General features: G+C 46.6%; 1 protein-coding gene across 8 annotated transcripts in view; it reads right to left on the bottom strand.

The window, feature by feature from the left end:
• ACSF3 (acyl-CoA synthetase family member 3) overlaps window positions 1-27485 on the bottom strand; it is a 68477-nt gene that overhangs the window by 10309 nt on the left and 30683 nt on the right. For 6 of the 8 annotated variants that reach the window (XM_035118956.2, XM_035118954.2, XM_035118957.2 and 3 more), the window contains one exon: window positions 17976-18102. The exons of the other annotated variants lie outside the window; for them this stretch is intronic. In XM_035118956.2, the coding sequence (XP_034974847.2) occupies window positions 17976-18102 (127 nt within the window). The remainder of the gene's footprint in view (window positions 1-17975; window positions 18103-27485) is intronic. 8 annotated transcript variants of the gene reach the window in all.

Raw genomic sequence — 27485 nt, 5'->3', positions numbered from 1 at the left:
ATATGGAAAAGAATTGGGGAGGGAGGGAGAATCCAGTGGACTTTCCCTCTCCCAATCTAACAGATGTCTGGTCAACTTTTCCATCAAATAAAAGCCTGGCAGATTCTGTCACAATAATTTGAAATGAAATTGTTCCTATAGCAGGGAGGTTCTTCCTTGCATTTAATCTCCTTAGGGTTCAGAAAGCAACATCTTATTTATCGGTGGACAATGTGAACAGCCATAAGTAAATATGTAGGGCCCTGCTGGGTCAGCCAAAGACTCCATTACTCTGTTCTCCAAGTGGCCACCACGATGCCCACGAGAAGCCTGCAAGCAGGATGTGAGATGCAACATTATATCTCATGGGAGCGTGTTCCATAAATTTATTATGTGCTTTGTGAATAAGTCTTCCACCAGCTGCTTCTGATCCACAACCCTCTGAGTATCCATGAGAAGTTTTTGTCTATGCCCTCCTTCAGTACCCCAGTTGAACTATAACTCGAAATAAAACCCAGCAAGCCAAAAATGAAACCAATGTTCACTGTGTCAAAAGCAGGGGACCATGTGATGTTGCATCTCCTGTTCGTGTGCATCCAAGTCCTGAGTTAAAACAAGCTGAGCCAACTCCAGTAAACCCAAAATAAGTGAAGAGGAAGAGGGAAGAGAAAAACTGACAGATCTCTGCAGGTGACGACTATGCCTCAGAATAAGAAATTATATCACTCATCAATTTGCAAAGCTCCATACCTCTGCAGGTGACACAATGCCTCAGACGAAGAAATTATACACCACTCATAAATTCACCAAGATCCATTTTAATACTAATCAGACTTCTTTGCTGTCCCCTGACTATCTCTGGGGCAGATTTTCACTCCCCTGGTGGTTCAAATCTTCCTTCTAATTGCTTAATGTACATTTCCTTTAAGATTAAATAACTTACTCCCACTCCTGTTCACAGTTCACCTCTACCCCTAATAAGTCTAACTATGGATCCCCATCATAATTCCTGTCTCTTGGTGGATGACACAGTTTATATTTCATTTATGCAGGGCCAAATGTTTGCTGTAGAAGACAAAGAACCAGTATGGTATCTGCTTGGAGGGCTTGCAACTTATATTGCTGGACATAGCAGGGAAGAGAGAAGTGAGTTGGAAGAGAAGGAGATAAAAAAACTCCAAAACATTCAGGAAAGGCTTAGCTAGGCAAGCAAGTCTTCAGGGAGAGGGATGTAACTGAATTGGGAGTGCAGGAAAAACGAGAGATGCAGAATTCAGTTTAAGAATTTGAACTTCTTCTTCTTCTTCTTCTTCTTCTTCTTCTTCTTCTTCTTCTTCTTCTTCTTCTTCTTCTTCTTCTTCTTCTTCTTCTTCTTCTTCAATAAAATTAACTCTGAGATTACTGTATGGAGGCAGAAAGATTCCTACATGCCCCAAGGAATGCAGCTCTTTTTCAGGAACATCACTCTGAGGAAACAGCCAGTGTTACCAAGTGGGGCTCTGATTCCTTCCTCCTTGAGGAGAAAAAGAAAATCTCTCAGAAGAGGATTCAACTTTCCAAATAATTCCTGATACCCCTATTCTCCTCTGAACTCTCGTCGCCAGGAAGGAACATGAGGCCAGTCCCATTTTGGCCTGCATTACTGTCCTCAGATTCCTGTTCCAAATTCACCACCATGCCACAGTCAAAGACTCCCAGAGTAAACAAAGTCCCTTTAAAGGTGAAAGCCTCATTCATTAGAGCCAACACCCTGAAAGAAGCCAAAACCCTACTCAAGGCTCAGTCAGAGGAGACTAGTTGTTGGAGCAACATTCAAATATAGCTTGACTAGCTTCTAATCTAGGCCAAACTCCACTTGGAACTCTCCATGGTGCTGACCGTCTCCCTGCTCTGCATATCTTAGACAAGGGGTTCCCAGCTGTGGTCTGCCGAGGTGTCTGTGAGGGTAGTCTGTATACACAAAAATAAAAACCACCCAGCATCCAGCACCATGCAATACAATGACTACAACAGGCATGAGAATCCACACAGATCCTCAGCAATTTTCAAGTGGTCCATTGTTGGGGAGTGTGGTGGGAAGGTAAAGGTAAAGGGACCACTGACAATTAGGTCCAGTCGTGGACGACTCTGGGGTTGCAGCGCTCATCTCGCTTTACTGGCCGAGGGAGCCGGCATACAACTTCCAGGTCATGTGGCCAGCATGACTAAACCGCTTCTGGCGAACCAGAGCAGCGCACGGAAACGGCGTTTACCTTCCCACCGGAGCGGTACCTATTTATCTACTTGCACTTTGACGTGCTTTCGAACTGCTGGGTTGGCAGGAGCAGGGGCCAAACAATGGGAGCTCACTCCGTCGCAGGGATTCGAACCGCCAACCTTATGATCAGCAAGCCCTAGGCTCTGTGGTTTAACCCACAGCGCCACCCACATCCCTGTCTTAAACCCTGTCTTAAACCTGACTTTCCAGTTTGTCTGAACACATATGTCAGAATCTGACTCCTTTCTGCTAATCAGCCTTGCTGGACTTTGACCCTGGCCTGACCAGATTCTGATCACCAGACTGTGGGTGGATTTGTCTCCCAGCTGCATCTCACCTGAGCAGCAGGCACTGCTGCCTGAAACAAAACACACTGTAAGGAAAGTTTGGCTTGAGGTGGCTGCTAGAGATTCCCTCTGCATCTCTTCCTATAGACTCCTGGTGTCTTCTGGATTCCTACTGCTGCAACGATTAATAAAGCATCAAAGGCTTCTGTGGGGAAAGGAGACGGCACAAAAGGACAGTCCAAACCTTCCTCAAAACCTTGCCATCTGCTTATTATCTATCAATACTTATAAAGAACTTGATTCTCCATTGTAGTCATCCACCCTCTCCTAGTATCTAGGTTTCACCCTGCTGAGACTCATTTGTGGCCAGCAGGCTGCACAGAAGACACAGCCCCATCACAGCAACAACAGGTTCCCCCAGGTTTTAGGCTAGAGGAACCAGGTAGGATTATCAGCTAGGAGTGGGCATATTTTTTTCCTTTCCTTTCCTTGCGGTGTGGGTGTGGGGAGTGCATGTCACCATTCTAGAGGTTATGAGATACTGAATACCAATCACAATTGGCAGGTGGGACAATAAGGCCTGTAGGTTTACAGTGGTACCTCTGGTTGTGAACAGGATCTGTTCGCAACCCGCGTCAGCGCTTCTGCGCATGCATAGGTTGCGATTCGGCGCTTCTGCACATGCGCGAACCGCTGAACCCGGAAGTAACCTGTTCCGTTACTTCCGGGTTCGGCGCGTTCGTAACCCGTGTTGTACACAACCCGCAGCATTCGTATCGAGGTATGACTGTATTATGCATTTATTTTAAAAAAGTTTATACTGCTTAACATAATAAAAATCTTGAGGCCAAAGATGGGGAACCTGCAGCCTTTCAGATGTTTTTGGACAGAAAAAAGAGACACCTCTGACAAATGTCCTGGTCACAGTTTCTCATTTATGAACTCTATCTAGTCAATAAAGCTGCGACTGTATTTTAAACCCAAAAGCTGGTGTCCACCTCTTCTATGCCAACCGCATATATTTATTTATGAGTGCCCTGTTTTTCCTTCCATTTCTCACACTCTCCATGAGGAGAAGCTGTGCTCTGCTGCCCTTCCTGGATTTTGGCACTCTGTGGTCAGGAGAGAAGGAGTTAACCAGGGAAGCAGATCTCAGAAGCTCTCGCCATGGAGGGCCCTGGAGCACGCAGCATCCTGCCTGCCTGCAATGGAATTCTTGTCATGCTCCGAACTCCATGAGTTTGTTTGTATTCTGCGCACAGCAGCACAGAGCCTGCTGTCGGAGTCATGCTGCGAGAAAGGGCAAAGCCCTGCCGAGATGAAAGAATGCGAGGCACTGGTAGAGCCTCCCCTGGCATTTACACCTTTAAAAAAGAACAACAGAAAGACAGAAAAGGAAACCCACTCAAGGGCTTTTTTTTCTTTTTTGCAGAGAACTCTGCTAATAAGCTCTTCCTCAACAAGAGGCAGGGTGGAGACAAGCCAACAGTTCTGGGAGAGGCTGCAGAGGTGCTCTCTCTCACACACTTGCTTCAGGTACCTAGGAGGCAGGAGCCTCGGCAAAGGTAGCCTTCCATTGACGAATGCCAAGCCACTCACTCCTACATCTCCATTTGGCTACTAACGCCTAATAGTGCTGTTGAGGAGCCTGCCTGGCAAGCTCCCTGCGCTATAGGGTTTGGGCACACAAAAGTCAAGCTGGTAATTGAAAATGTGGGTAAATCAAGAAGTGCCTGCCTTGAAGCACAGGTGTTTTTTTTTTAATAATGTGCCAGAGCCTTGATTCCTTGTTGTGCAGATCATACTGGCTCTGTTGTTACTTCTCCCTGCAGGCAGAAAGGACAGATCAGTCACTGGAACGTGCAGAAATCTCTGGGGTGTGTGTAGATTGCAGGCCTTAAAATTGGATAAGGTGCAAATCTGGTATCCTAAAAGGATGGGCCTCCAATGGGCTGTACCTGCACTGGGTGTTTAATGCACCCCATTGTTTAGCCCAGACACTGAGATCCTCCTCCGACGGTCTTCTGTGGGTTCCCTCACTGCGAGAAGTGAAGTTACAGGAAACCAGGCAGAGGACCTTCTCAGTAGTGGCGCCCTCCCTGTGGAACATCCTCCCTACAGATAAGCAACTATCTGACTTTTAGAAGACATCTGAAGGCAGCCCTATTTAGGGAAGTTTTTAATGTTTACGGTGTTTTTACTATTCTGCTGAGTACTGCCAAGAGCGGTTGAGGAAACCCAGCCAGATGGGCGGGGTATAAATAGTAAAATTTTTATATTTATTCTTAAGCCAGAGCTGACTGAACTGCCAACTACCCAACCCTCCTAGGTGATTTGTCTCTTAGCTGTAGGGCAGAATATTTCACCCCCCCCCCCAGTTAAGCCATATCCACCCATAGAGGCACCTAGCCCTCTCTTCAGACCAGCTGTTGCTCCCCAGCAGCATACTGCCTCTAAACATGGTTCCACATGGCGAACTCATTCTCTGAAAGCAGAGCCTTATGCAGTCAAGATAGCACCATACAAGCACAAAAGGATTTACAGAAGTACATTTTTTGGGGCGGTGGGGGTCTCTAAGGAGAGGTGGGTAGGAGACCCAAAACAGCCCAGGCCTGAACATACACAGAGGCCATGGAATGCTGGCTGACTTTTAGAACTGAAGGAAAGGAAGACTGAAAACAAGCAAAGAGGTGGAATGGAATGGACTATTCTAAAAGAAGACATGGCTGGCTGACTAGCATGCTGAAAAGGAGTACTTCACACTGAAACATTCTGTTGCATGTCCCCCTTATGATGACTAACAGCCACCAAGAGATCCATCCTCTATTAATTTGTCTAATTCCCTTCAGAGGCACCTAAGCCAGTGGACAAGACCACACTTTGTGGCAGTGATTTCCATAAGTTAATTATGCAATGTACTCTGGGGTGCAGATTATTTTGGGCAATCCTGAAGCTCCAGTCATCTGATTTCATTGCGTGACCCTGAGTTCTTGTATTATGAAATAAAAATGTTCCTCCCTGTCAACTGCCGTCAAGGTGCTGTGGAATTTCTAGAGAAAAAAACAGGTCACCATAAATAGGAAACTTCCTAACTTCCTTCCTTCCTTCCCTTTTTCTACTTTCTCTCACATTAGCATTTAAGTATTCATAGGCATCCCTGCAGATGGTGAAAAGGAAAAAAGAGAGTCTGCCATGCCACTCAGCAGCTTGAGAGGCTGAAGCTTGGCAAAAATAATTGCAATAACCAAGATGCTGGAGTTAAAACCCCTTTGCTCCGCTCCTGCCCTTTGCAGAACAGCTCCGGGATCAATTACACATCTAGCTAAAGCAAGCAATAACTCTCTCCCCCCTACGCCCATGCAGTGACCTTCCCGTTGTGTCTCGTGAATGAGCAGGGTTGTTAAATAGTCCACCAAGGTAGCAGCAGGTGGGCACAGTGGCAGTGGTGCAGAGGATTCCCTGCAAAAGGTGTCCAAGTAGCCCTTTTATTTAAAAATAGAGAAGCTTTCGTCACCAACCACTGTAAGCAAAGCGCTGCAGCCACCCTCCCTCCTCCCCCCATTTTTGCTTCCATCACAATGCCATTAGTTCTGAGTAAATATGTTCTCAATTGTCTTGAGTGAAGCCCACAGGGAGGCTTCTGTTGAAAGCAAAGAGCCTGGGGCTATCACTCCCAATGATGTTATCTGCCCAGGATTACAGAGTGGGAAGGAATTGGAAGCCCTTAGAAGTCAGAGGCTTCTTCTTCTTCTTTCATATGTCCTTATCAGCTGGCTGGGCAAAACACTGAGTTAAATAAAAGGCTAACTGCTTACAAGGCATTTGGCCTTGAACTGGGGAGGTTGCAAACAAAGTCACTGCTTCCAGACACTGGGGTGACAGAAGGCAGTGTGGAGAGGAGAGGGAGAGGGAATGAAAGCTTTAAAAAGTGAGAAAACAAAGCCCTGGATACTGTGATATTATTTTTTATCAGATTCCACCCCACCTCCATTTTTGGGATGCTGTTTTTCCTTACATACAAGGAAGAGGAGGATCATCATAGGATGTTGCCTGCTACAGAGTCAGCTCAATATTCTTTACAGTGCTTTCCAAGAGTTTCAGCCTGGGGACATTCCCACCACTACCTCTGAGCCACAGTGGGCACTTGCCAACCAACCTGCCAAGCCTTGAAGATGTGAGTGTGCTACATGAAATAACAGAGAAAGTGAAAAAAAGAAAGAAAACCTTTATCAGATGTATGAATGGAACTCAACGTGTACGGCTGTCTCATGACTCCAGAATACTATGGATTGAGAGGAAGTTTCTGCATGGAAGAGTGAAACATCTTCAGAGCCAGCCCCTGAACTATCACCTTCTACTACCCTAGAATTGCTGGCACAAAAGCAGCCCATTGCACCAGTGCCTTTCTGGCTCGAGTAGATTCCACTGCCTTTCTCTGACTCCAGGACAGTACCCTCAGTAGAATCATGGTCACCTCTGTGTGGCTGGAGTCAACAGGCGTTAAAGCAGGCTAGGTCCCTTTATGGTGCTGGAGGAGACTCTTGAGAGTCCCATGGACTGCAAGAAGATCAAACCTATCCATTCTGAAGGAAATCAGCCCTGAGTGCTCACTGGAAGGACAGATCCTGAACCTGAGGCTCCAATACTTTGGCCACTTCATGAGAAGAGAAGACTCCCTGGAAAAGACCCTGATGTTGGGAAAGATTGAGGGCACTAGGAGAAGGGGACGACAGAGGACAAGATGGTTGGACAGTGTTCTCGAAGCTATGAACAGGAGTTTGACCAAACTGCGGGAGGCAGTGCAAGACAGGAGTGTCTGGCTTGCTATGGTCCATGGGGTCACGAAGAGTCGGACACGACTAAACGACTAAACGACAACAGGTCCCTTTAACTGAAGAGACTCCTCTCACAAAGGCACAGCTGGAGATGGAGCTGTGTTTAATGTGTGTTTCTTTTGGGGTTGCCTGTTGCTGAAACAAAATTTGAGTTGCTTCTATGTGTCAACTACCTAAGCCAGGGGTCTGCAACCTTTAAGACAAAAAGAGCCACTTGGACCCGTTTCCGAAGGAAAAAAATAAACTGGGAGCCGCAAAACAGGGACGTAATTAGAAATCAGAGGGCCCCATAGCAAAATGTGCTATGCCCAATAATCAATGCCCCAAAATGCCATAGAAAATTAATCAGGGCCCCAGTGTACCATAAATCATAATCAGTGCCTGATGTAAATAAAAATTAATAATGAGGGCCCAATGTCATCATCGTCATTATAAAATAACTTTGAGTTTGGGCTGCCTTGATTACTGGGAATGGGCAATACTCTGACTCCCTTATTAGGACACCTGTATGGTTTCATGTGTGTTGCTCCCATCAAGTGAACTTATAAAATTTCCTCATATTGAATCAACCCATTGATTAATACATCTAGCTCAATCTCCTGACCAGGCCGGCAGGAGGCTGCAGGCAGGAGCAGCAGCAGCAAACACGCGCTACGAGCCCGCAAGCCTTTTCTGCTGCTGGGCGGGAAGAAGCGCGCCCGTTTTAAAAAATAAATAACTCCGCCCCCGCCCCCCGTGAGCCTATTGGCTGCAGAAATGCGGCGGGGAGGGGCTGATGCAGGGAGGGGGCTGACCACGCTCCCCGGGCTGCTAACGTCACCTTGCGTCCTTTTTGCACAGCGCATGCGCACAGCGGAGTTGTGGACTCCGGCGGGCGCCGTGCGGGGCGCAGGCGCACAGCGCGCCGCCGCAGCTGTGTGCTCCGGCGGCGGCGGGCACCGCGTGAGTGTCTGGCGAGCGTGGCGGGTGCCACGCATGGCTCAGGCGGCGCATGGCTCGGACGCCGCCTCTCCTCGTATCCGCTCCGGAGCCACAGCAAAGGTGTAAAAGAGCCACATGCGGCTCCGGAGCCGCAGGTTGCAGACCCCTGACCTAAGCGCTTAGTGGAGCTGTCCAAAGTGCTATTTGCATCTTGCTGATTTCCTTCTAATGTGGAGAACCTTTAGCCCTTCAAAAGTACAACTCCCATTAGTTCCAGCAAGAATGGCCAATGACAAGGGATGATGGGAGTTATAGTTCTCGAAGGTGAATGGTCCCCCACGCCAAATATATGTGAATATACCTTGCTTCTATTACTAGAACCTGGGACTCTGTTTCATCTTTTCTACTATCTTGTTTCTGCTGCTCCAGAGAAGTGGACATGGAGCAATGGATTCAAACTTCAAGAAAGAAGATTCCACCTAAACATTAGGAAGAACTTCCTGACAGTAAGAGCTGTTCGACAGTGGAATTTGCTGCCAAGAAGTGTGGTGGAGTCTCCTTTTTTGGAGGTCTTTAAGCAGAGGCTTGACAGCCATATGTCAAGAATGCTTTGATGGTGTTTCCTGCTTGGCAGGGGGTTGGACTGTATGGCTCTTGTGGTCTCTTCCAACTCTATGATTCTACTTTGACCCTGCCTTTTTGAAACCAGAACTTTGCACTGCTTTGCCCTGTCTGACCCTGCCATGAACTCCTGCTTGGGTCAGAATCCCCATGCTGCTGCGGCCATTGCTTGGAAAAGAACAGCTGAGGTTATGGCATAGCTGGTTATAACCTAAGTTGGAGAGAGAAGACCATATATTCTGATAGCTGGCATTTGAAAACGTAAATATAATGCACAATCTAAACATAAATTTATGCTTGCTAGTGCATCAAAGTTTGAACAGTAAATGAGGGACAATTACATTTTCTTTGTGCAGTAACTACCCATACTATCCTGAGAGACTGGATAAAATTATTCAGTGAATTCCAATTTTGCAGCTGCTCATTTCAACGGTCTCAGAGTTTCTTTTAATTGAAGTACAGCAGCTATAAGGTCAAATACAGATTTGCCCAGGGAATGTCCATCTTTAATGTCCTATTTAGGAATGTAGGGAGCTGCCTTATATTCAGTCAGACCATTGATGCACCTCAGTGCATACTGTATACACTGACTGGCAGCATCTCTCCTGGGTCTCAGGCAGGAAACATTCCCAGCCCTACTCAGAAATGCCAGAGATGGAACCCGGACTGGTGGTCTCTTATGTATTTATGTATGTATAGTACTAGGTGTACCCGGCCACACATTGCTGTAGCTCAGTGTGAGAAATTGTAGTGAAAGTTAAGAGAAAGTATACGGCCTGTATGGCCGGATTGGTTCTCGGGGCATCGGCTCCGTTGGTGGTGGGGCCTGCCATGGCAGTGTGGGTCTCGGGGCATCGGCTCCGTTGTCTGTGGGGCCTGTCGGGTTGGCATGGCTCTCAGGGCAGTGGCTCCAGCGGCGGTGCATCCTCTGGGGCCGGCCTGGTTCACAGGACGTCGGCTCCATTGGCGGCGCGGCCTCCGGGGAGACTTGGCTCTTGGGGCGTCGGCTCTGTCAGGGGTGGGGCCTGTGGGGCCTGGCCTGGCTCTTGACGGCATGCAATTATGGAGAGGCCTCGATGGGGAGGTAGGAGGAGGAGGAGGGGCGGGATTATGGCGCTATTGCTACACAAAAGGATATGGCATCTGTTCCTTTGACATCCACTGGAGGGTGCTATGTTTTTTAAAGACAAATTCATGTTTTTACCTGTGACAGGTTTGACATCTGTATAATCTAAGGTTATGGAAACTCACATATTGGAATGTAATGTTGTGTCCAAATTTGAACGCAATCGGTCAAGCAGTTTCGGAGAAAAGTGGAAGTTAACAAACATGAACATTTTACATTTTTATGTACGGTATATAGATTTGGGCATTTAGAAATGGCTTCTGAGAATCCAAGGCAGTGACGTCCTTCCTGTGGAACTGAGGAAGCCCTGGTAGTGTTATCGGCCCCGTAATGGTATTCCTGATTTGCTCCTATCATATTCCCTTGTGAGAAATCTATTGGGGACTGTGTGCCAGTGATGGACAGGGGCAGAGCCAGTGGTGGACAACCCGCCCCCCCATTCCTGTCCCTCCTCCACAACCAACAGGAAATTAAGTCGAGGTCTGCACATGACCCCTAAGCCAGATGTTCCCATCCCTGGGCAAAGCTAGAGTACAGTGCCTTGCTGCTGGAGCTAATTAAGTTAGGGGACCATCTATAGGCAAGGATATGTCAAAAGAGACATAATCCTAGAGGTCAAGGCTAAGCAGATCTTCCCAGTCCATCTGAGTTAATCACATCATCCCACCAGGCCACTCTCTGGATCTTAACCTCTGCTTACTAGAAAACTCTCCCTCTTCCCAGCCTTGGGCATGTGTATTTCATGCAGCGGGCTTACCCTGCTGATAAGTCATATGCAACACTTGCAGGAGCTCATAATTAAGCAATAATTTAAAACAAAAAATAGTATTAATCGAATTTATGACTGGGAGAGACAATGTAAACAAACATGGGGAAAATATTGCATGCTAGGATTTTAATTAGACATGTTCCTATTTATAGCTTGTGCCGAACAGGCGCAAGTGATTTCTATCTCAGGTGTGAACGCCCATGAATGGAAACAAATGCCCACCCTGGAGTGGGGAACACCTGCTTCTCTCTGGGGATTGGAAAGAGCCAGAAAAAGCCACTGCCAACTCAGTGTAGTATTGCAGCGTGCCATCTGCTTAACCTTCTCTGTGCTAGCTGGCATTGAAGGGAACAGAACAAGACCAGCCAAGCTCAAGTGAAGGGGTGTTTTTGGGTTTTTTTGGTCTTCTATCCTCTTAGGGTTGAAGGTCAAAAGGACTCACAGGGGAATGAACAGAACCTTCAGGGCTAACCACAGAACAGATTGAAATTCTGTGCCAATGTGACATCTATTCTACACCTGAATGGATTCTGCAAATCAGGCACATCTGCAAATCTTGCATAATTTATCCTTCTTCTATGAGCCATTGGGGGAGGGCCAGGAGTTTAGCAGAGCACTGGCATTCTGCCCTCAGACCGCTAGAAGTCCTGGTCGGTTGCCTTCAAGGGTCCAAACATTTTAAAACTTGACCTGCCAGAAGGAAATCCATCAATGATTGAAGTGGATACTGCCAAGTAGTTCCACAGGTGCAGATAATTATGTGGACTCTACCAGATTTACTTTCCATAGGTGAAGGGGCAATTATCTGCTGTGAAAATATATTCTGAGGCTCATGAGGAAATACAGTGACAGCTGTTTGCTTTAGTAGTTCCTGAACTGCAAAGTGTTAAGAAATGTTAGATTTAAAAATAACTATCATTGCACATTAGTGCCATGTTCATGATTTGAAAATCCCCCACTGCCCCCTTTTTTGTATTCTCTCAATTGTGGTCACATTCCACCAGCCGCGGGCAGCATCCAAATTTGGGGAAATGTGAAAAGCAACAGACCTGCATCCTACCTAAACAATGGAATCATCCATACTGCAACCCACACTCCAAAATGTGTCTGATTTACAGCTGCGATCCCTAAAACAATGATATTCAAGGTGCTCTGTAAAAAGTCTGAGACTGTTGGGTAGAAAAGCAGAAAACTCTGCAGAAATAGCAGGGAAGAAATTCTCACATCCTCTGGGTGCCTTCGCTACTTAGAAACAACAATTAAGATTCTCAGAATGGTGAAATCAAGCAGTCTGTTCTGTGTGGTGCACAATGCATTTGCAGAAACTTGCCGGGCAGCCCCACTATTAGGCAGAGAGAGGCAACTGCTGCAGAAGCTGGGCAGCGGGCGGGACTGTATCCCCCTGACTGGAAGACAGATCACTGTGTGTTATACAACCTGTATAACCTGCTGCTTACACCTGGGCCCCTTAAACTATCTTGCTACCCTCAGGTATCATGGACAATGTTGTCCCATCACCTGTGTTCAGGCAAGATTCAACCACTAGTCCGGTCAACTCCCCTGTGTGTGCATGCACCATCTTATCCTTTGCCTCAGGCTGCAAGATGTCTTGGGCCAGCCCTGGAAGCTTAGGATATGCAAATATTTATTTTGAACCAAAAGAAATGCATTTGAAAGGTAGAGACTGGGACTTCCGTAAAAGGAACTGTAATATAAGCTCTGAATACCAAAATACAGGATTTGGTTACTTGCAAAAGAGCAACATTGATTGCATTTATGTTGTCTGCACAGCTCAAAAGCAGGGGAGCTTAATAGAAATGAGTCATCGGTTTAAAGCCCACGTCAAACAAGTTAAATAACTCTTACTTTCTTAACAACATATTAATCAAACTGCATTGATTCTTGAATCAGATTCCGTTACCAGCCAAGGCCTCTATCTTCCTGGCCCTGATGCAGGCATTAAGGGAGTTTTATTCTGACAGATACAATATAGCAATCAATAAAGTCTTATTATATGGAGCTGATATACATGGATTTGCTTGCAGGATTTATGCACCACTTTCAAAGTCGGCACTATTTCATGTCTCTGCCTCAACCTGTAATTGAAAATAAATCTCACCAAATACTCCCAGGTTCTACTTTCCTAGACGTGTGGGCAAATGTGAATGGAGCTAGGCTATCCTCGGGGAGAACATAGCTCTATGATCTTGCCTCTCCCTGCCACTCATGCTGCACAGCGTGCTTTTCCTTTGGGAGAAATCCTTTGCACAGTGGGAGGGGGATGCACATAGACACTCAAGATGAAAGCCCATCTTTCAACCAAACTAGTGTAGCCACTCTGCGCTCTTATATTCACTTCCACAGAGTTACAGCAGGAAAAGCTCCTGGCGGACTATGTCCTTATTTCAAGGTATTGGGAGAACACAAAAGCAACAGTTGGGATTCAAGAAACCGTAGACATGATGCTAATGCACAAGGAGTGCTGCTTTTCACCCCACCATTTTGTAGCACTTTGCAATTTAGGAAGTACCGTACTCTTTGTGAGCTTTAGAACGCTGCCTGTAACTGCTTGAGTGGTTTTGTGACTACTTGCACTGAATTCACCTGGGTCACTTCTTCTTGTGGAGAACAGTGGTCTTGGTGTTGTGGACTGCATTTATTGCATTTTATGGGGCTCATGTATAAAGGTCTATCTGCACCAAAGTGACCTTTCACATCCCTCACAGGAACACGCAGTTTGTCATCATTCCATGGATAAGTCAGAGTGTTAGTGAACATTTCATGACACCACGGAAGCTCAGCCAATGACAGGGAGGGTCTTGTTCACACACAGCTAGGCAACCATAAGTTTTTAGCCCATCATATGTGGGATTGTTTACTGGCATGTCAAGACGCAGAAGAAGATGCTTCTTTATGTAGGTAAGAGCCTAAACAGTTGCAAGGAGAGCCAAGGCCAGCTGCATTATTTCCTTTCATAAATAAGTACACAAAGACACACACCATTAACAGCCCTCCATTATATCCATGGGGCATTTGTTCCCACCTCTAGCTCTTTTTTTCTGACCCTTACAGACTTCAGTTACCCTACCTGCCTAGAACTTTGGAGCTCCATCTTAATGTGGCTCAATCCATCACCAAGTGCAGCGTGTTAGAATCTGCATGTGCTTTCTCTGCTAGCGATTATTCTTCATTTGCTGACCTGCTGGTTTCTAGGATTGTCATTAGCAATAAGCAGAATGCTCAATTATGGCTCAGAAGTTATTAGAGGCAGAGCAGCACACCATCGCCAGGTTTACTTTGCTCCAGTTGTGCTCCCACCCCAATTGAGGGCCAGGTTCCACATGCCCTTGAATAATACCTCAGCAGCAGCCTTGCCACATTGGGCCCCATGCCCAGGATGGGAAGGGGGGACATAAGTGGCCGCATTCAGACCTAAGGTTGGAACTGAGTCTGGGGGCCCAGGTTGCCTTTAAATTGGGGTAGGTAATAGTTCCTTCCCTTGTTCACTGCTGCCTTTCTCTATCTTTTCTCTTTATACCTATGTGACTAGGACTGGAAAAATCCTGAGTGCCTGGTTGCACGAGCAGTTAAGACTCTAATGCTGGCAAGTAGGATTTTAAGGTATTTTCCCCAAGCCATGATAGAGCTGTGTCAGTAAATGCCCTTGTTGCAGTTATAATATGCTTCATTTGCATTCTTTGGAACACCATGGCAGTAATTAACTCTGTTTAACTCATTCAAATGCTTCCTCTAGAACTCACTTAGTAACCGTCATTTTTGCTGCTGCTACAAAATGCTTTGGAGTAGGTACCTCTATGGGATTCATAACAATAGAAGAGGAAGAGCATGCTGCTGCTCAGTCTTTTGTGTATGGCTGGGTATGCTCTGTGCACCCACAGCACAACAGCAGAATCCAACCTTCTGAGTATCTCAGCATTCGCTCGATTTCTTTAAAAAAAAAGTTTGTAGACCTCATTGCTACAGGGATCAAGTTTCAAGGCACAAGGACGGTATCTGCTAAAACTGCAGAATACAAGTGGGGAGCTCAGTAGGACTCGTAAGAGTTCTGCCTTTCAGTCTGAAGAGCTGGTCTCTTCTCGGTGAAGCATTTGTGTACCAAAGGACTGTGATACATGCTTTACATGGAAAAGGCCCCAGGGTAAATCCCTGGCATCTCCAGGTAGGGCTGAGGAAAGCTCCTGTCTGAAATCCAGGAGATTGGCTGCCAGCCTGTGTAAACAATACTGAGCTTAATGGACCAATGGCCTGGCTCAGTTAAAAGACAGCTTCCCTATATTCCTTCCTGTGCCCCTGTGCATCATATGTGCCTACATACAAAATACATAGTTTTCTGAATAGCTAACAAGGCAGTCTCACCTGCAAACCTGCATCTCACTATGGATCAAGAGGTGTCAGCTCTGGAAATATGTTGCCTACCGTATTTTTTCCCTAAAGGATCCAAAAGGGGACAGGAGGATTGGAGGGAGGGGAAGGTGGGGTGCAACCAGAGGGAAACAATCAAAATGCCATCACTCTCTGTCAAATGAGATTAACAGTGGTAGGACGGAGGGTGGCTTCTGAGGCTTCTCCAACTTGCCTCTAATTCAGAAGAGCTGTCATTTTCTCCCACCACCACCCCGCTGCCAGCATTTCTTGCTTGGAAGTTAAAATTTGCCCAGCGAAAGGGTTAAGTTTAATTTATACTGATTTCCATTTAATATCATTCTCTCCCCGTAGGAGCCAGCAGCTGTGAGCTGATTGTAGTTTCTCATTATGCAGTCTGTATCGCTAATGGTCTGTGACAAAGGCATGGCATCTTCCAGGCCATACCCCCGAGAGCCAATTAAACACACATACTCCCTTCCTGTTTGCAATGCATTACAATGAAATTAAACTGAATTTCAAAATCATTTTCTCCTAAAGACATCTCTTTACAATAATTAATGCATGCCATTCGTTTGCATCTGAAATATTCATCAGGAGGGTCAACTTTTTAAAAATCCTTTCGTTCTTTTTTTCTTTTTTAAATGGATTGCCCCACAATGCTGCATTGCCCACTGACATCAAGCCGCAAAATCTCGCTGCTCACAGGAGGACTGCGGCATGAGCAAAACTTGCCAAACTGCAGCTCTCATTCAAGTCACAACCAACCAACCAACCAACCACAAAATGAATAGAACACACACAGTAAAGTCACAGAGAAGGCACCAGAAAGTCAGGTTGAAGCATTCAAGTCAGTTATTAATGATGTTGTTGTTGTTGTTGTTGTTGTTGTTGTTGTTGTTGTTGTTATTATTATTATTATATAGCATTTTACTGTCCAAAGTGCTTCACATATGTTATCCTGCTGTAATCCATACAACAGGCCTGCATGGTAGGCCAGTGTATTATTCTGATACTGCAGATGAGATGCTGACAGACGCTTGATCTAGAACACTCAGCAAATTATCACAGTGATGAGATTTGAACTGGGGGCATTGATGGTTTGCAGCTCATTTTATTTGGTGCCATGCTGCATGATAGTTGTCTTCCTCTCACATTCCTTCTCAGCCCAAATTACATTAAACAAGCAGCGATACAGAAAGGAAGTGCCCCCTGTGTGCAAACAAAGACCTGGGCAGGGGTGGGAATAGACTGAGTGGCGGGAATGAAATTAACCAGACACCCAAGCTTTCTGCAGCCTACAAGATTAATGACAACCAGGGCTGAACAAAGAGAGAGCAAATGTCCCATGTGTACACACTTACACTGTCACTAGTAACAGGAATGGGAAAGAGCCAAAAACAAGACGGTTTTGGGTCAAGAGGCTTCAGAGGCCAAAATGTAACTCTTAACAGGTTCCCCTGCTGAGGGATGGAGCTAGCAGAAGGAACCATTCCATTTTTAGGGCACAACTGTATGGTGTCCCCATCAGGGATGGGAATTTCAGTTCCTGAGACTCAATTCAGCCAGGGGTTCATATGATCAGCAGAGAATCCTTGACTGAACCCTATGAGCAAAGCACCACTTAACCACATTACTGCTGCAGACAGAACACAAGGAGGTCCCAACAGGGCTTGGGTTCGAATCCCTGCTCAACATGGAACAGGAAAGGTAAGTGGACACCGAATGGGAACTATGCTACTCTTGACTTGTTGCAAGGGCAAATTGAGTTAGCCAAGTCCAGAGTTATTTGCATACAAGAGATATAAATGATATATTAATTTATGCTTAGCTAACACGGTGCCCTGCAGATGTTGCTGAATTACAACTCCCATCATCCCTGACCATTAGTGACACTGGCTGGGGCTGTTGGAGATGGAGGACACCACAATGTCTACTCCTGTATTAATGAATCAATATTACTAACACTGGTCCAGTAACTTTGCCCGAGCAGCAGCCAGGCGCAAGTGCTGCATCAGTTCCTGGTTCCCAGCCAAACAAACCAGGGCTGAAGATCTTTCCCATAGTCTTGTGCCGTGAACCAATATGGAGGAGTCTTGCCACGGGGCAACCGCACTAAGACTCTCTCACTTGGGGGCAGGGCTGGTGCGTCCATTTAGGCGGACTAGGCAGTTGCCTAGGGCGTGTAAATGGAGGGGGCGCTGGCCAGCCTGCCCCGCAAAACCCCCGCGCCACCGCCGCCCTCCCACGGCGCACGCTCGCGCTCCTCCTGCCTATGGAGGGGAGGCTGTGAGCTCCTCAGCGGTGGAGAGAGCGAGCGGTGGTGGCAGCGCCCGTAGCTGAAGCCTTCAGCTATGGGTGCTGCCGCTGCTGCTCACTCACTGCAGCCGCTGAGGAGCTCACAGCGCCCCCTCCACAGGCGGGAGGGGGCTGAGCTCTCCTTTTGGCTTGCGCTCCTCCCGCCTATGGAGGGGACGCAGGGGCGTCAGCGGCGTTGTGCGTGGGGTATGACGCATGCGTCATGACGCATGTGCTGGGGGGGGGGGCGCCAGAAGGTGATTTTGCCTAGGGTGCAAAAAGCCCTAGCACCGGCCCTGCTTGGGGGTCCTATAAAAAATGTACGGTAGTTAGTAGTCTTATGTCAGGTCAGTTACTCTGTCCATCTCATCTCTCTGGCTGGCAGTGGCTCTCCAAGGTCTCAGTTACAGCAGGGACTGTTCCATCACTGGCTACCTGACCTTTTTAACTGGAGGTGCTGTAAGGGATTGAATCTAGGATCTTTTGCATGCAAAGGTACCTGTTTTAAACCAGCCGTCAGGAGTGAAGGCATCCCTGGTCTCCTTAGGTCTGTTCCAGTATTCCAGAAATACCGTAGGCCCCTTCACAAAGAGCTCCCCTTCTTTGTCGTCCAAACCTGGGGTCACCTGGGGAAAGAGAGATGCCATGTACTCCACTGCTAGCACAAGTTGCTTGCACCCACCAACCCAAAACAGCTGCACTCTAGCAATGAAGCAAGGAGATCCTGACCCTCCCAAGGCACCTGCATGACGGAGCAACTGCAGCCTTCTCAGACCTATCCTGCTTCACAATACCTAGAGCAAAGATGGCAGGTCAGCGTCCGGATGTGGATAGCCAAGTCCCAGACTGCTGTCTCTTCATGACAGGGCTGATGTCTGCAGGAGGTGACCAGGCTTCAGATCCTGCCTTCCCCAGCTCTCCTGGAGTTTCAGGAAATAGAACGACCCAACTGCTGCTGACCTACATAATGTGTCATCTTGGACTGCAGTGAGCAGAACAAGCTGACCCTTTCATTTTCATTTTAATGCAGCATGTCCTATGCCCTGGGAATATGGTGTGGGGATAGTGGTAGCAGCAGCTCAATTCCCCAGCCAGGTGGGCAAAAGGGAGTTTCAGCAGAGTTTGTGGACCCCTGCTTGTCTGAATCAAAAGGCTGGATGGGTTCCAAATTCCTTATCACCTGAACTTGGATTCTAGCAGAGGCTCAATGCTCCCCTCCCGAATCTTATCTACAGCACGGCTCCTTGGCAGCAGGCACCTCCCTGTTGTGCCATTTTGCGATACTACAGCTGGCTTGCAAACAGTAAAACAGAAAACCCGTGACGTTATCTTAATAGGATTTTGCTTCTTGAACTCGCAGGGTTCGTAGCTGTGCTCCCCAGTGCCTGGGAACATGTGGACCAGTTTGGCACTATCAGCTTGCAATGCCTGAACACTAGAGGCGGTGGCAGGGGGTGGGGTGGGGGAGAGGCAGAAAGACCGGGGGGTTTAAAATGGAGGTTCAAGATGCTTGTGCATATATGGCACACCCACAAACTTGACATCCCTTGAAAACAACAACAACAACCACAACCCCTTGAAGTTCCCAATGGAGGGCTTCTTCTGCAGCCAGTCAGCTCGCTTTCTTTTCTTCTTCAAAATCTCCAAGGTACCCTTTTGTTGATACACCGGATCTAACTTACAAGCAGCTGTTGAAAGCATCAGATGGCTAATTGCATAGATATCCTATTCTCCAAGTGCCATATTTTAATGCACGTTTCAGCTGCTTTAATGCGTTCAAGCAACTTTAACATGCAGACACGGTGTGCCCTGGAAGACTGGCGTTTGATAGCTTTCCGCCGCAAAACGGATTCAGCAAGCTGAGCTAGGCCAGCCGGCGCGCCAGATAAGATTACATTTGCCACGCATGAAAATAAAAAGGTTGTAATAAACTCTCTGAAGGAATAAATCCGGGTGATTATAAAATGCATATTTTCAATGCTTCAATTTTACCTCTCTATTAGCAGGCAGCCAAGGTGGCTAGTAGAGAGGTGAGAGCTTTTCTCTGATACTTTCCCCAGGCAAGGCTCAGTTGTTTACGGGTGAGTTCCAGGATAGCCCTAAAGCCTGCTGCCCTGAAAAAACTGCAGCAGAGGAACTGGAGATGGACATTAGTGCTGCTAGAGGCAAAGGACTTGGCTAGACAACCTTTGCTCTGGCCCAGCAATGTTATGGTCTTCACTTGTTTTACAGGATGTCTATGTCTAAATGGAACATTTGCATGAGCCAAATATTCTTGTAAGTTACAGTGGAACAGACTCCATTGGAAAGTGGTAGACTCTCCTTATTGGAGGTTTTTAAACAGAGGTTGGACGGGCATCTGTCAGGGCTGCTTTAGTGGAGATCCTGCATTGCAGGTGGGTTGGACCAGATGATGCTTCAGGTCCCTTCCAACTCTACGATTCTATTATTCATGCCACTCAAGGAACAGGTGAACTCATGCCAAGTCATTTCATTGGTCTATCTAGCTTACTGAGTGCTAGTCCACACTGACTGGCAGAGGTTCTCCAGGATTTCAGTCCGGGTTCTCAAGCAGATGCTCTATCACTGAGCTATGGCCCTTTGCCTGAGGCCTTGGCTAACACACCCATTCACCAGCCACCAGATGCTCTGCATTTGCGTGCTGACACTGCTGTATCCATCAGCAGCAATAATTAAATGGAAAGTCTGTGCACCGAGGAAGTACACCTTGGGATTCCAGATATCAGAAGCAACTAGGCAAGCTCCTTGGAGGAAAAAGTGAGATATAAATGTAATCAAATCAAATAACTATTAGCTGTGATGCCTATATGGCACTCTGATGTACATCCAGCAGTGTGGGCTGACAGCAGGAGACGGCTATTGCTCTTGTGTCCTGCTTGTGAGCATCCTGGAGGCACCTGTTTGTCCACTGCGTGAAAGAGGATGCTCAACTACCTGAGACCTTCAGTCTCATCCAGGAGGGTTCTTCTAACATTATTTCAGGCAGTTCTCATTAAAGATTGAAGCATACCTCTTCTGGGCAACAAATGATGGAGACAAATCAAAGGGAAGCCCTTTGTGTCCTGCTTCATGTTGACCATTACTGGAAAGAGAACGCTAGAGGAGACTTTCAGATCCACCACCAAGGAAATTTGTATATTCAGCAGACCATGGCCTCTGGGAACTCCTCTGGTTGGGAGATGCTGCCAGTTGCCAGGTAAAAAGCCCTGTGCTGAGGTGGGAGAGTCGAAATAGACTGCATATCATGAAATTTAGATAGTCAAGATCACTTACTGTCCTTGGACGTAACATGTTGGGCACATCTCCTGTGCAAGCCCCTTTGAAATCCACGAGAGTCCCTTGAAAATTCATGGCACCATGGGAACTTATGCCATTTGCTTACACAGGAGATGCTCCCAATCGGATTGTGCCCTTGCTCTAGAGGAGAGTCAAGCTTAGGCACCATGCATGGGCACCAGCATTCCCTGCAAAGAGCAAGAAAAGGCAGCAAAAAGTTTTTTTTTTAAATGCTAATCTTCCTAGTGGGACGTGGTTGTAAACGTACCAGCTGTGCTCTCCAAGATCACCGGCGGCGGCACGCAGAAAAAGCAATAAAATTTAAATTTTAAAGAAGCACTTCCAGAATGGCATATTCCCACTCCCACCATCATCACCGCCTGGCACTGGTTAAAAATGCAAAGGGTTTGCACTGCTGGTTTATATTTGCAATTAAATGATTACCTGAATCAAAGTACTTAAGGAATACTAGGAAGTTTCTTCTTGGTGGGGGTGTGGGGAGTTAAGCAGGAGAAAATCATTTCTGCTTGTGCCGTCTGCATAAATGAGTCATTTTATTAATCCATTTGCTTAACAAAAAATCAGAAATCTGAATAAATAATTTCTAATCAGAGCGAAAAAAACAGTAGGGAGCTCTTAGTCGGCGCCCCCCCCCCTCCTGGTTTGACATGGCCACGTGACACTGGCCATACAGCACCTGCCAGGCTGTGGAACAGACACAGGCAGTTGGGCGCATAACATTTGGTATATGCTACTGATGCCAAGGATGGAGGGTGGAGCTGACCAGGAGAGAGGTTAAATCCACATTAGCCAAGGGCTCACCAGTGGCAAACCACAAGGCACCACCACCACCACTGCAAATGTCCACATTCTTAAAACTGTGTGCGATCTATTTATGGAATTCACAGGCCCAAAATGTTATGGCTACCACTAGGTCAGATGGTTTAGACAAATTCATGGGCAGAAAGTCTTATTAATGGGAGGAAGATATGCTGCAATATTTGGGTTGCAGGTCCTCACCTCTCATGACTAAGAGCAGTGCTCTCCTTCTAGGTTCCAGCCAGCCACGGCCTCTTCTAGGACGTCTTTCTTTGTAAATAGACACTCAACATTCCTTGGCTGCTCAGTCCTTCTTGGACTGGTTTTTTTTTTTGGGGGGGGGAACCCTCTAAAATGCTTTGTTTTTTTTAAAAGTAATTTTTGTACTTCTGCAAACTTCAATAGTTCTCCCAAGCAAGTTGGCACCTCCTTCTAGTTGGCCCCATTTTGGATTCATTTCTGTTGGCACTCACCACTCGTGGGATGGCTGTGTGGAACTTCCAAGTTCCCCTTAATACCAGTTGCCACAGTGGAAGAGGGCTATTGCCTTCATGCCCTGCTGGGAGATTCCCCAGAGGGATCGAGTTGGTCCCTGTGGGAAGCAAGACACTGGACTAGATGGGCATTCGGTCCTGACCCAGCAGGACTCTTCTTATATTCTTGTGCGTGCCTTGAACAAGAGTTGTCGTCCAGAGGATGCTGCCCACAGAAGTCATTTAGTTCAACCTTCTGTCCAAAAGGAGAACCATTTGCCTGCGTCAGGACCTGTTCTTGCCCACCTCATCTGTCGGCATCAGGCCTATGCAGAAAAACGAAGCAGCAACCAATCAACGCGTACTCTGGAGATCAGGATACTGCTGTTATTCCACAACAGGATGGGTGTGACTGGGCAGGTAGGTGAAGAAATTGGTCACTTGCTGCCTGGCTGTTGCTGGTGTGACACCTTCTTCTGCCCAGCCACCTGCATTCCAACATGACTTTTTGCTGGATAGCTTCCCTGTTAATTCAGGACACTGCCTTTAACCTGCCTTTGCCTCGCCACACGGCTTCCTCGCCTCAACAGAATGATGGGGAAACCAGTCATACTAACACAAGCTGGCAGAAACGGGACCCTCGCTTGCCAGCTCCCCACAGGGAGTAGTAGCAGAGGACGGCAGAGGCAGCCAGCCTCCTTTTGCCTTCTGCAATAAACACACCTCACCTGTGCCCTGGGGCACAAGCGCCACTTGGCCAGCGGCATCCTGCTGTGGCTCTGCAAGGGGTGAGCTAAGAGCAAAGGGGCTTGTTTTTCACAAGGCCACCAATCCAGGCATCAGATAAAGCAATAAACTTTTAATCGTCTATTCTGGCAGATTTGCTAGTAGTAAAACGCTCAGCAGCACATTACCCATCTCCTAGGCAACCTGGTCCCTCATACCCATTTGTAATTAAAAATTCCCCCATAAGCCCCCTTTCCACACAAGCGGCATTATCTCTGCTACAAGCTGCGTGTCCTGCAGCAGAGGCTACAGAAGGCAATTGCAAGGCAGCGCCATTTCCCTCCTGCTGGAGAGAAGGCAGATTTCAGCTCCTTGGGGAGACAACACCAAGGAGGAGGAGAAGAGGGAAGAAAAAAGTCACCCAGAGCCCAGACTGTAATCTGCAACAGCCACATTTCACATCTGGCTTTGCAACGGTAACTTTTCATAAAGGAGGTTTGGAATAATGCAATCAATTCGCTTTTCATTTTGGTAGGTTTCACATTTTATTTTTTTTAAATGAAGGGAGAAATCGAAATGAGAAGAGGAGGAGGATAAAGGAAGCATAGAGGAGAAAGATCCTAAATAGTTGGCGCAATCTGTAAATCATCAATAATGATTTTATTTGCATGGGTAAAGAATCTGTTATGCAATACACACTGTACATACATACACACACACAAATCTAAAAGCAGAGAGTCCAAAACCCATTTTTTTGCTCGTGAAACTGAACCAATTTGCATCCCTCAAGACATTCAGTGCTCACAAGTGGGGAATTGGAGGCAGTTGGAATGACCCAGAAATTCCCATGCATGGTTTAAATCATTGTCTATTCTGTTTTAAAGAGGTGATTAATTTTAATTCACAGGCATGCCTCGGAGATGAGAGAGATCAGAAGAGGAACTGTCATACTGGGAATTCAAAAGCCTGCCTATTCTTATGCCAGTCTATCCTTTATTTATTTATACTCTACTTTTCTGCTTAAAAACACACACACACACACACACACACTGAATCACCAAGTGGCTTATAAAAGGTAAAAACAGGCAACCCAACACAGCAAATGGTCCTAGAAAGAAGAGAAGAGAAGATAAACAGCCATCTTCAAATATGTGAAGGGCAGAGGATGAAACAGGCCTGTTCCCTGTTGCTCCAGAGAACAAGAGCAGCTGAGTGGAAAATTGTAGTGGAAGCAGAATCAAACATTAGTTTTTTTTTTTAAGCCCTAATGATAAGAGCTGTTTGACAGTGGAACTGCCTACCTCAGGAGGTGGTGAGTTCTCCTTTGCAGGAAATATTTAAAGCAGAGGTTGGACAAGCTACCTGTCAGGGGTGCTATAGTTGCATCCTGTGTAGCAGACCCTTCACTGAGCAGGGGGTTGGATTAGGCGACCGCAAATGTACTTTCTACTTCTTATGATTCAAAATCCCTGCCATGAATGAACATACAAAATAAATAAATAAATCCCAAATACAACAGCACCCCAATAAAACAGCAGAGCGGGTTAGCAGAATGAAACCATACACTAAAAACACACTGGAAAAACTAATGGCCTATGCCAATGAAAAAGACGATACCCTTCTGCATCATTTGTGGTGTCTCCTTCTTAGCATCCACAAAACCACCAGTCCCACAGAAAATGGGCTCTCCCAGAGGGCACAATGCCAAGTTTTGGCTCTGGACCAGCCTGCTGCTACTCTCTCCTCCATCCACCCCTGCAGGGAAATGCCACCTGCTGAGTAATGCAGAATGCAGCAGCCTTTCATTGGGGGGAAAAGTCTACTTTGCTAATCTTTCTAACCAGCTCACCACTGGAAAGGAAACATTACCTGCACTCACAATTTGCTAAATATTTAATCCAGCTCCAGCGCAGCTCTTCGAGATGCTTCTCGGTGCATCCCTTTGCATTGGCCTTGGGGTGGGGGGTGGGGGTGGGGGGTGCAGGAGTCCAATAAGAGGTGTGGCAGACTTGGGCTCTTTGGAAGGACACGGTTTCCCAGAGGGACCATAGTTAGAGCACCTGCCTTGCATGCAGAAGGCCCCAGACTTTATTTATTAAATATTATAATTATACTCCACCTTTCCCCCCCCAGAAGCTCAAGGGGGCATGCACTGTTCCCCCCCCTTCCCTGTTCTATCCTAACAACAGCCCTGTGAGGTAGGTTATCCTGAGAGTGTGCGACTTACCCAAGGGAGCGTCATGGCTGAGTGGGGATTTGAACCTGGGTCTCCCTAGTCCTAGTCCAATACTCTAACCACTACATCCCACTGGTTCAATCCTAGCACCTCCAATTGCGTAGGAAGTAAGGTCAGACTATTTGTGCATCTCAGTTGGGGGGGGAGGAATAACGTGTGGTCCTGCACCCCACATGGACTCCAACTTCCACAGCTAGTCGTGAGGGATAATGAGAGTCATGCTCCTGCAACATCTGGATGGCCACAGGTTCCCCAGCCCTGATCAAAGCCCAGTGCAGTCTGTTCTGACTGATAGCAGCTCTCCGGGGGCTCGGGTAGAGAGAGGCCTTTGGTGTCACCTGCTACACGGCCCTTTCTTCTTCTTCTTTTTAAAAATGGGAGATGACATGAATTAAAGTCGGGAAGAGTGTGCTCCACCACTCATCTAGTCACATGTTGCTTCCTCTCCTCCTGAAGCCCCTGTAGCAACAAAACTGCTCACTCTCAAAAAATCTCCCAGTTAGGAGACGTGGCATTTCTGTGCAGCTGCAGAGCCCGTTTTATCTGCTGACAGCGCCCCACTGCCAAGGCTCAGAGTTCGGCTCTTGGATCTAAGCAAGCGCTTCTTTTCTTTCCCTTTTTTAAGGGGAGGGGGAGAGTGGTGGCGGAGTTGGGGGGGGCGGCTTTAAAAATAAACAAACAAACAGACAGACAATACCCGCTATGCTCCAAGAGTTTGCAAGCTCCTGCCAGCTGGGAAGCTACAGCCTATGAAATATGCATCCCAGTGAACAAAGCAAGATGAAATATCCAGAGCTGAGCAACAAAGAAGAAAGGGGGATTAACCCTTTCCTGCGCCTCAATGCTGATAAAATTAGAGTGCCCCTCCAGATGTCCTTTTTAATGTGATTTTGCCTTCACAATAATTTGCGCTCACAATCGTACTGGGGCCAGGGCAGTTATATGTCATGCTGTTTGCAAAAGTTCCATAGCAGTCATACCACTCCATTTCCAATTGGGGAATGACTAGTGACTACCTGCTGAAATCCTGTACCTTTTCATATCACAAATGTTCTGGGTTATGCTTTATTATGTTTTATATGTGTTGGAAGCCGCTCAGAGTGGCTGGAGCAACCCAGCCAGATGGGAAGGGATAAATATTATTATTATTATTAGTAGTAATACTATTACTACTACTACTAAGTACTACTACTACTTCCGAGGCACCGCACGTGCCAGTGAAATCGCTTATATTTGAAACACCACTGAAAAGTCCTGCAAACACCCTTTGCTGTCCCAGCTCCATTCTGCCCCTTTATGTGACATTTCCGGGTGACTTCTGGGTTCGATGTGATGTCCATGTGTGTAGTCACACACATATTGAATGTGCATAAATGGGGGAGGGCGGTTGCCTGTACTGTACTGTCTCTGTGATCAGAGGCAGAGTATAGCCCTATCATGGGCTTATCTTCCATGAAAGTGTGTCAAATCCTCTTTTAAAGCCATCCAAGTTGGTGGCAATCACTGCCTCCTGCAGGAGTGAGTTCCATAGTTTGACTATATATTGTGTGAAGTACTTTCTTTTGTCTGTCCTGAATCGTCCAACATGTTGCTTCGCTGGGTGTCTATGAATTTTACTGTTATGAGAGGGGGAGAAAAAGTTTTCCCTGTCCACTTTCTCCATGCCATGCGTAATTTCCACTTACTCACCTTTTCTCTAAACTAAGAAGTCCCAAATGTTCCTCATACGGGAGCTGCTCTAGCCCCTTGAGCATTTTGGTTGCCCTTTTCTACTTTCAATTGCAATACACAGAGCCAACATTTTCATATCTCCCATGACTCCAAGAGCTCTTTCCCTGGCTAGTCACCACCAGTTCAGGTATCATTAATATACAGAATAAACCATGGTAAATAAACATGCTTTATATAAATATATGTGTGTGAGGAAAAACCAGATTCCAGACTAATAGTTATCACCCACTGCTTCTGTATTATAATCAAAAGAGTCTTGGGCACCTTAAAAGCTGACAAATTTATTACAGCATAAGGTTTTGCGGACTCGAGACCACTTTGTCAGAGACATGAAATGACATCTTAGTTGGCAGGTATACAAAGGAGAAAACGGCAGGGCAGGAGCTGAATGGCAATGAGATGCAAAAATTACAGCCAGTGATAATTAAAGCTTAAATATCTGTTAAACAGGCACACTTGTAACCTTTTACAACAGCAGTGATAATTGCTGAAATGATTATATTAACACCTTCAGTGAGGCAGGGAACCATTCTCAAGAGTTAAAGATAGTCATCTTAAAGGTGCCACAAAGCTCTGAGTGTTTCTGCTACAGGACACTAATGTAGCTACCGCTCTGGAAATTTGCGCATTATGGCTTTCTTACTTGTATTATAAAGGCACTAAATCGCAATCATATATAATATCGCATAAAATGTACTTTTAAAAGGAACGATTAGCAACAGCGCAG

Source organism: Zootoca vivipara, chromosome 6 (genome assembly GCF_963506605.1).
Source record: "Zootoca vivipara chromosome 6, rZooViv1.1, whole genome shotgun sequence".
Taxonomy (NCBI): Eukaryota; Metazoa; Chordata; class Lepidosauria; order Squamata; family Lacertidae; genus Zootoca; species Zootoca vivipara.
Note: the sequence above shows the minus strand (reverse complement) of the source record. Positions and strands in the feature narration are given on the sequence as shown.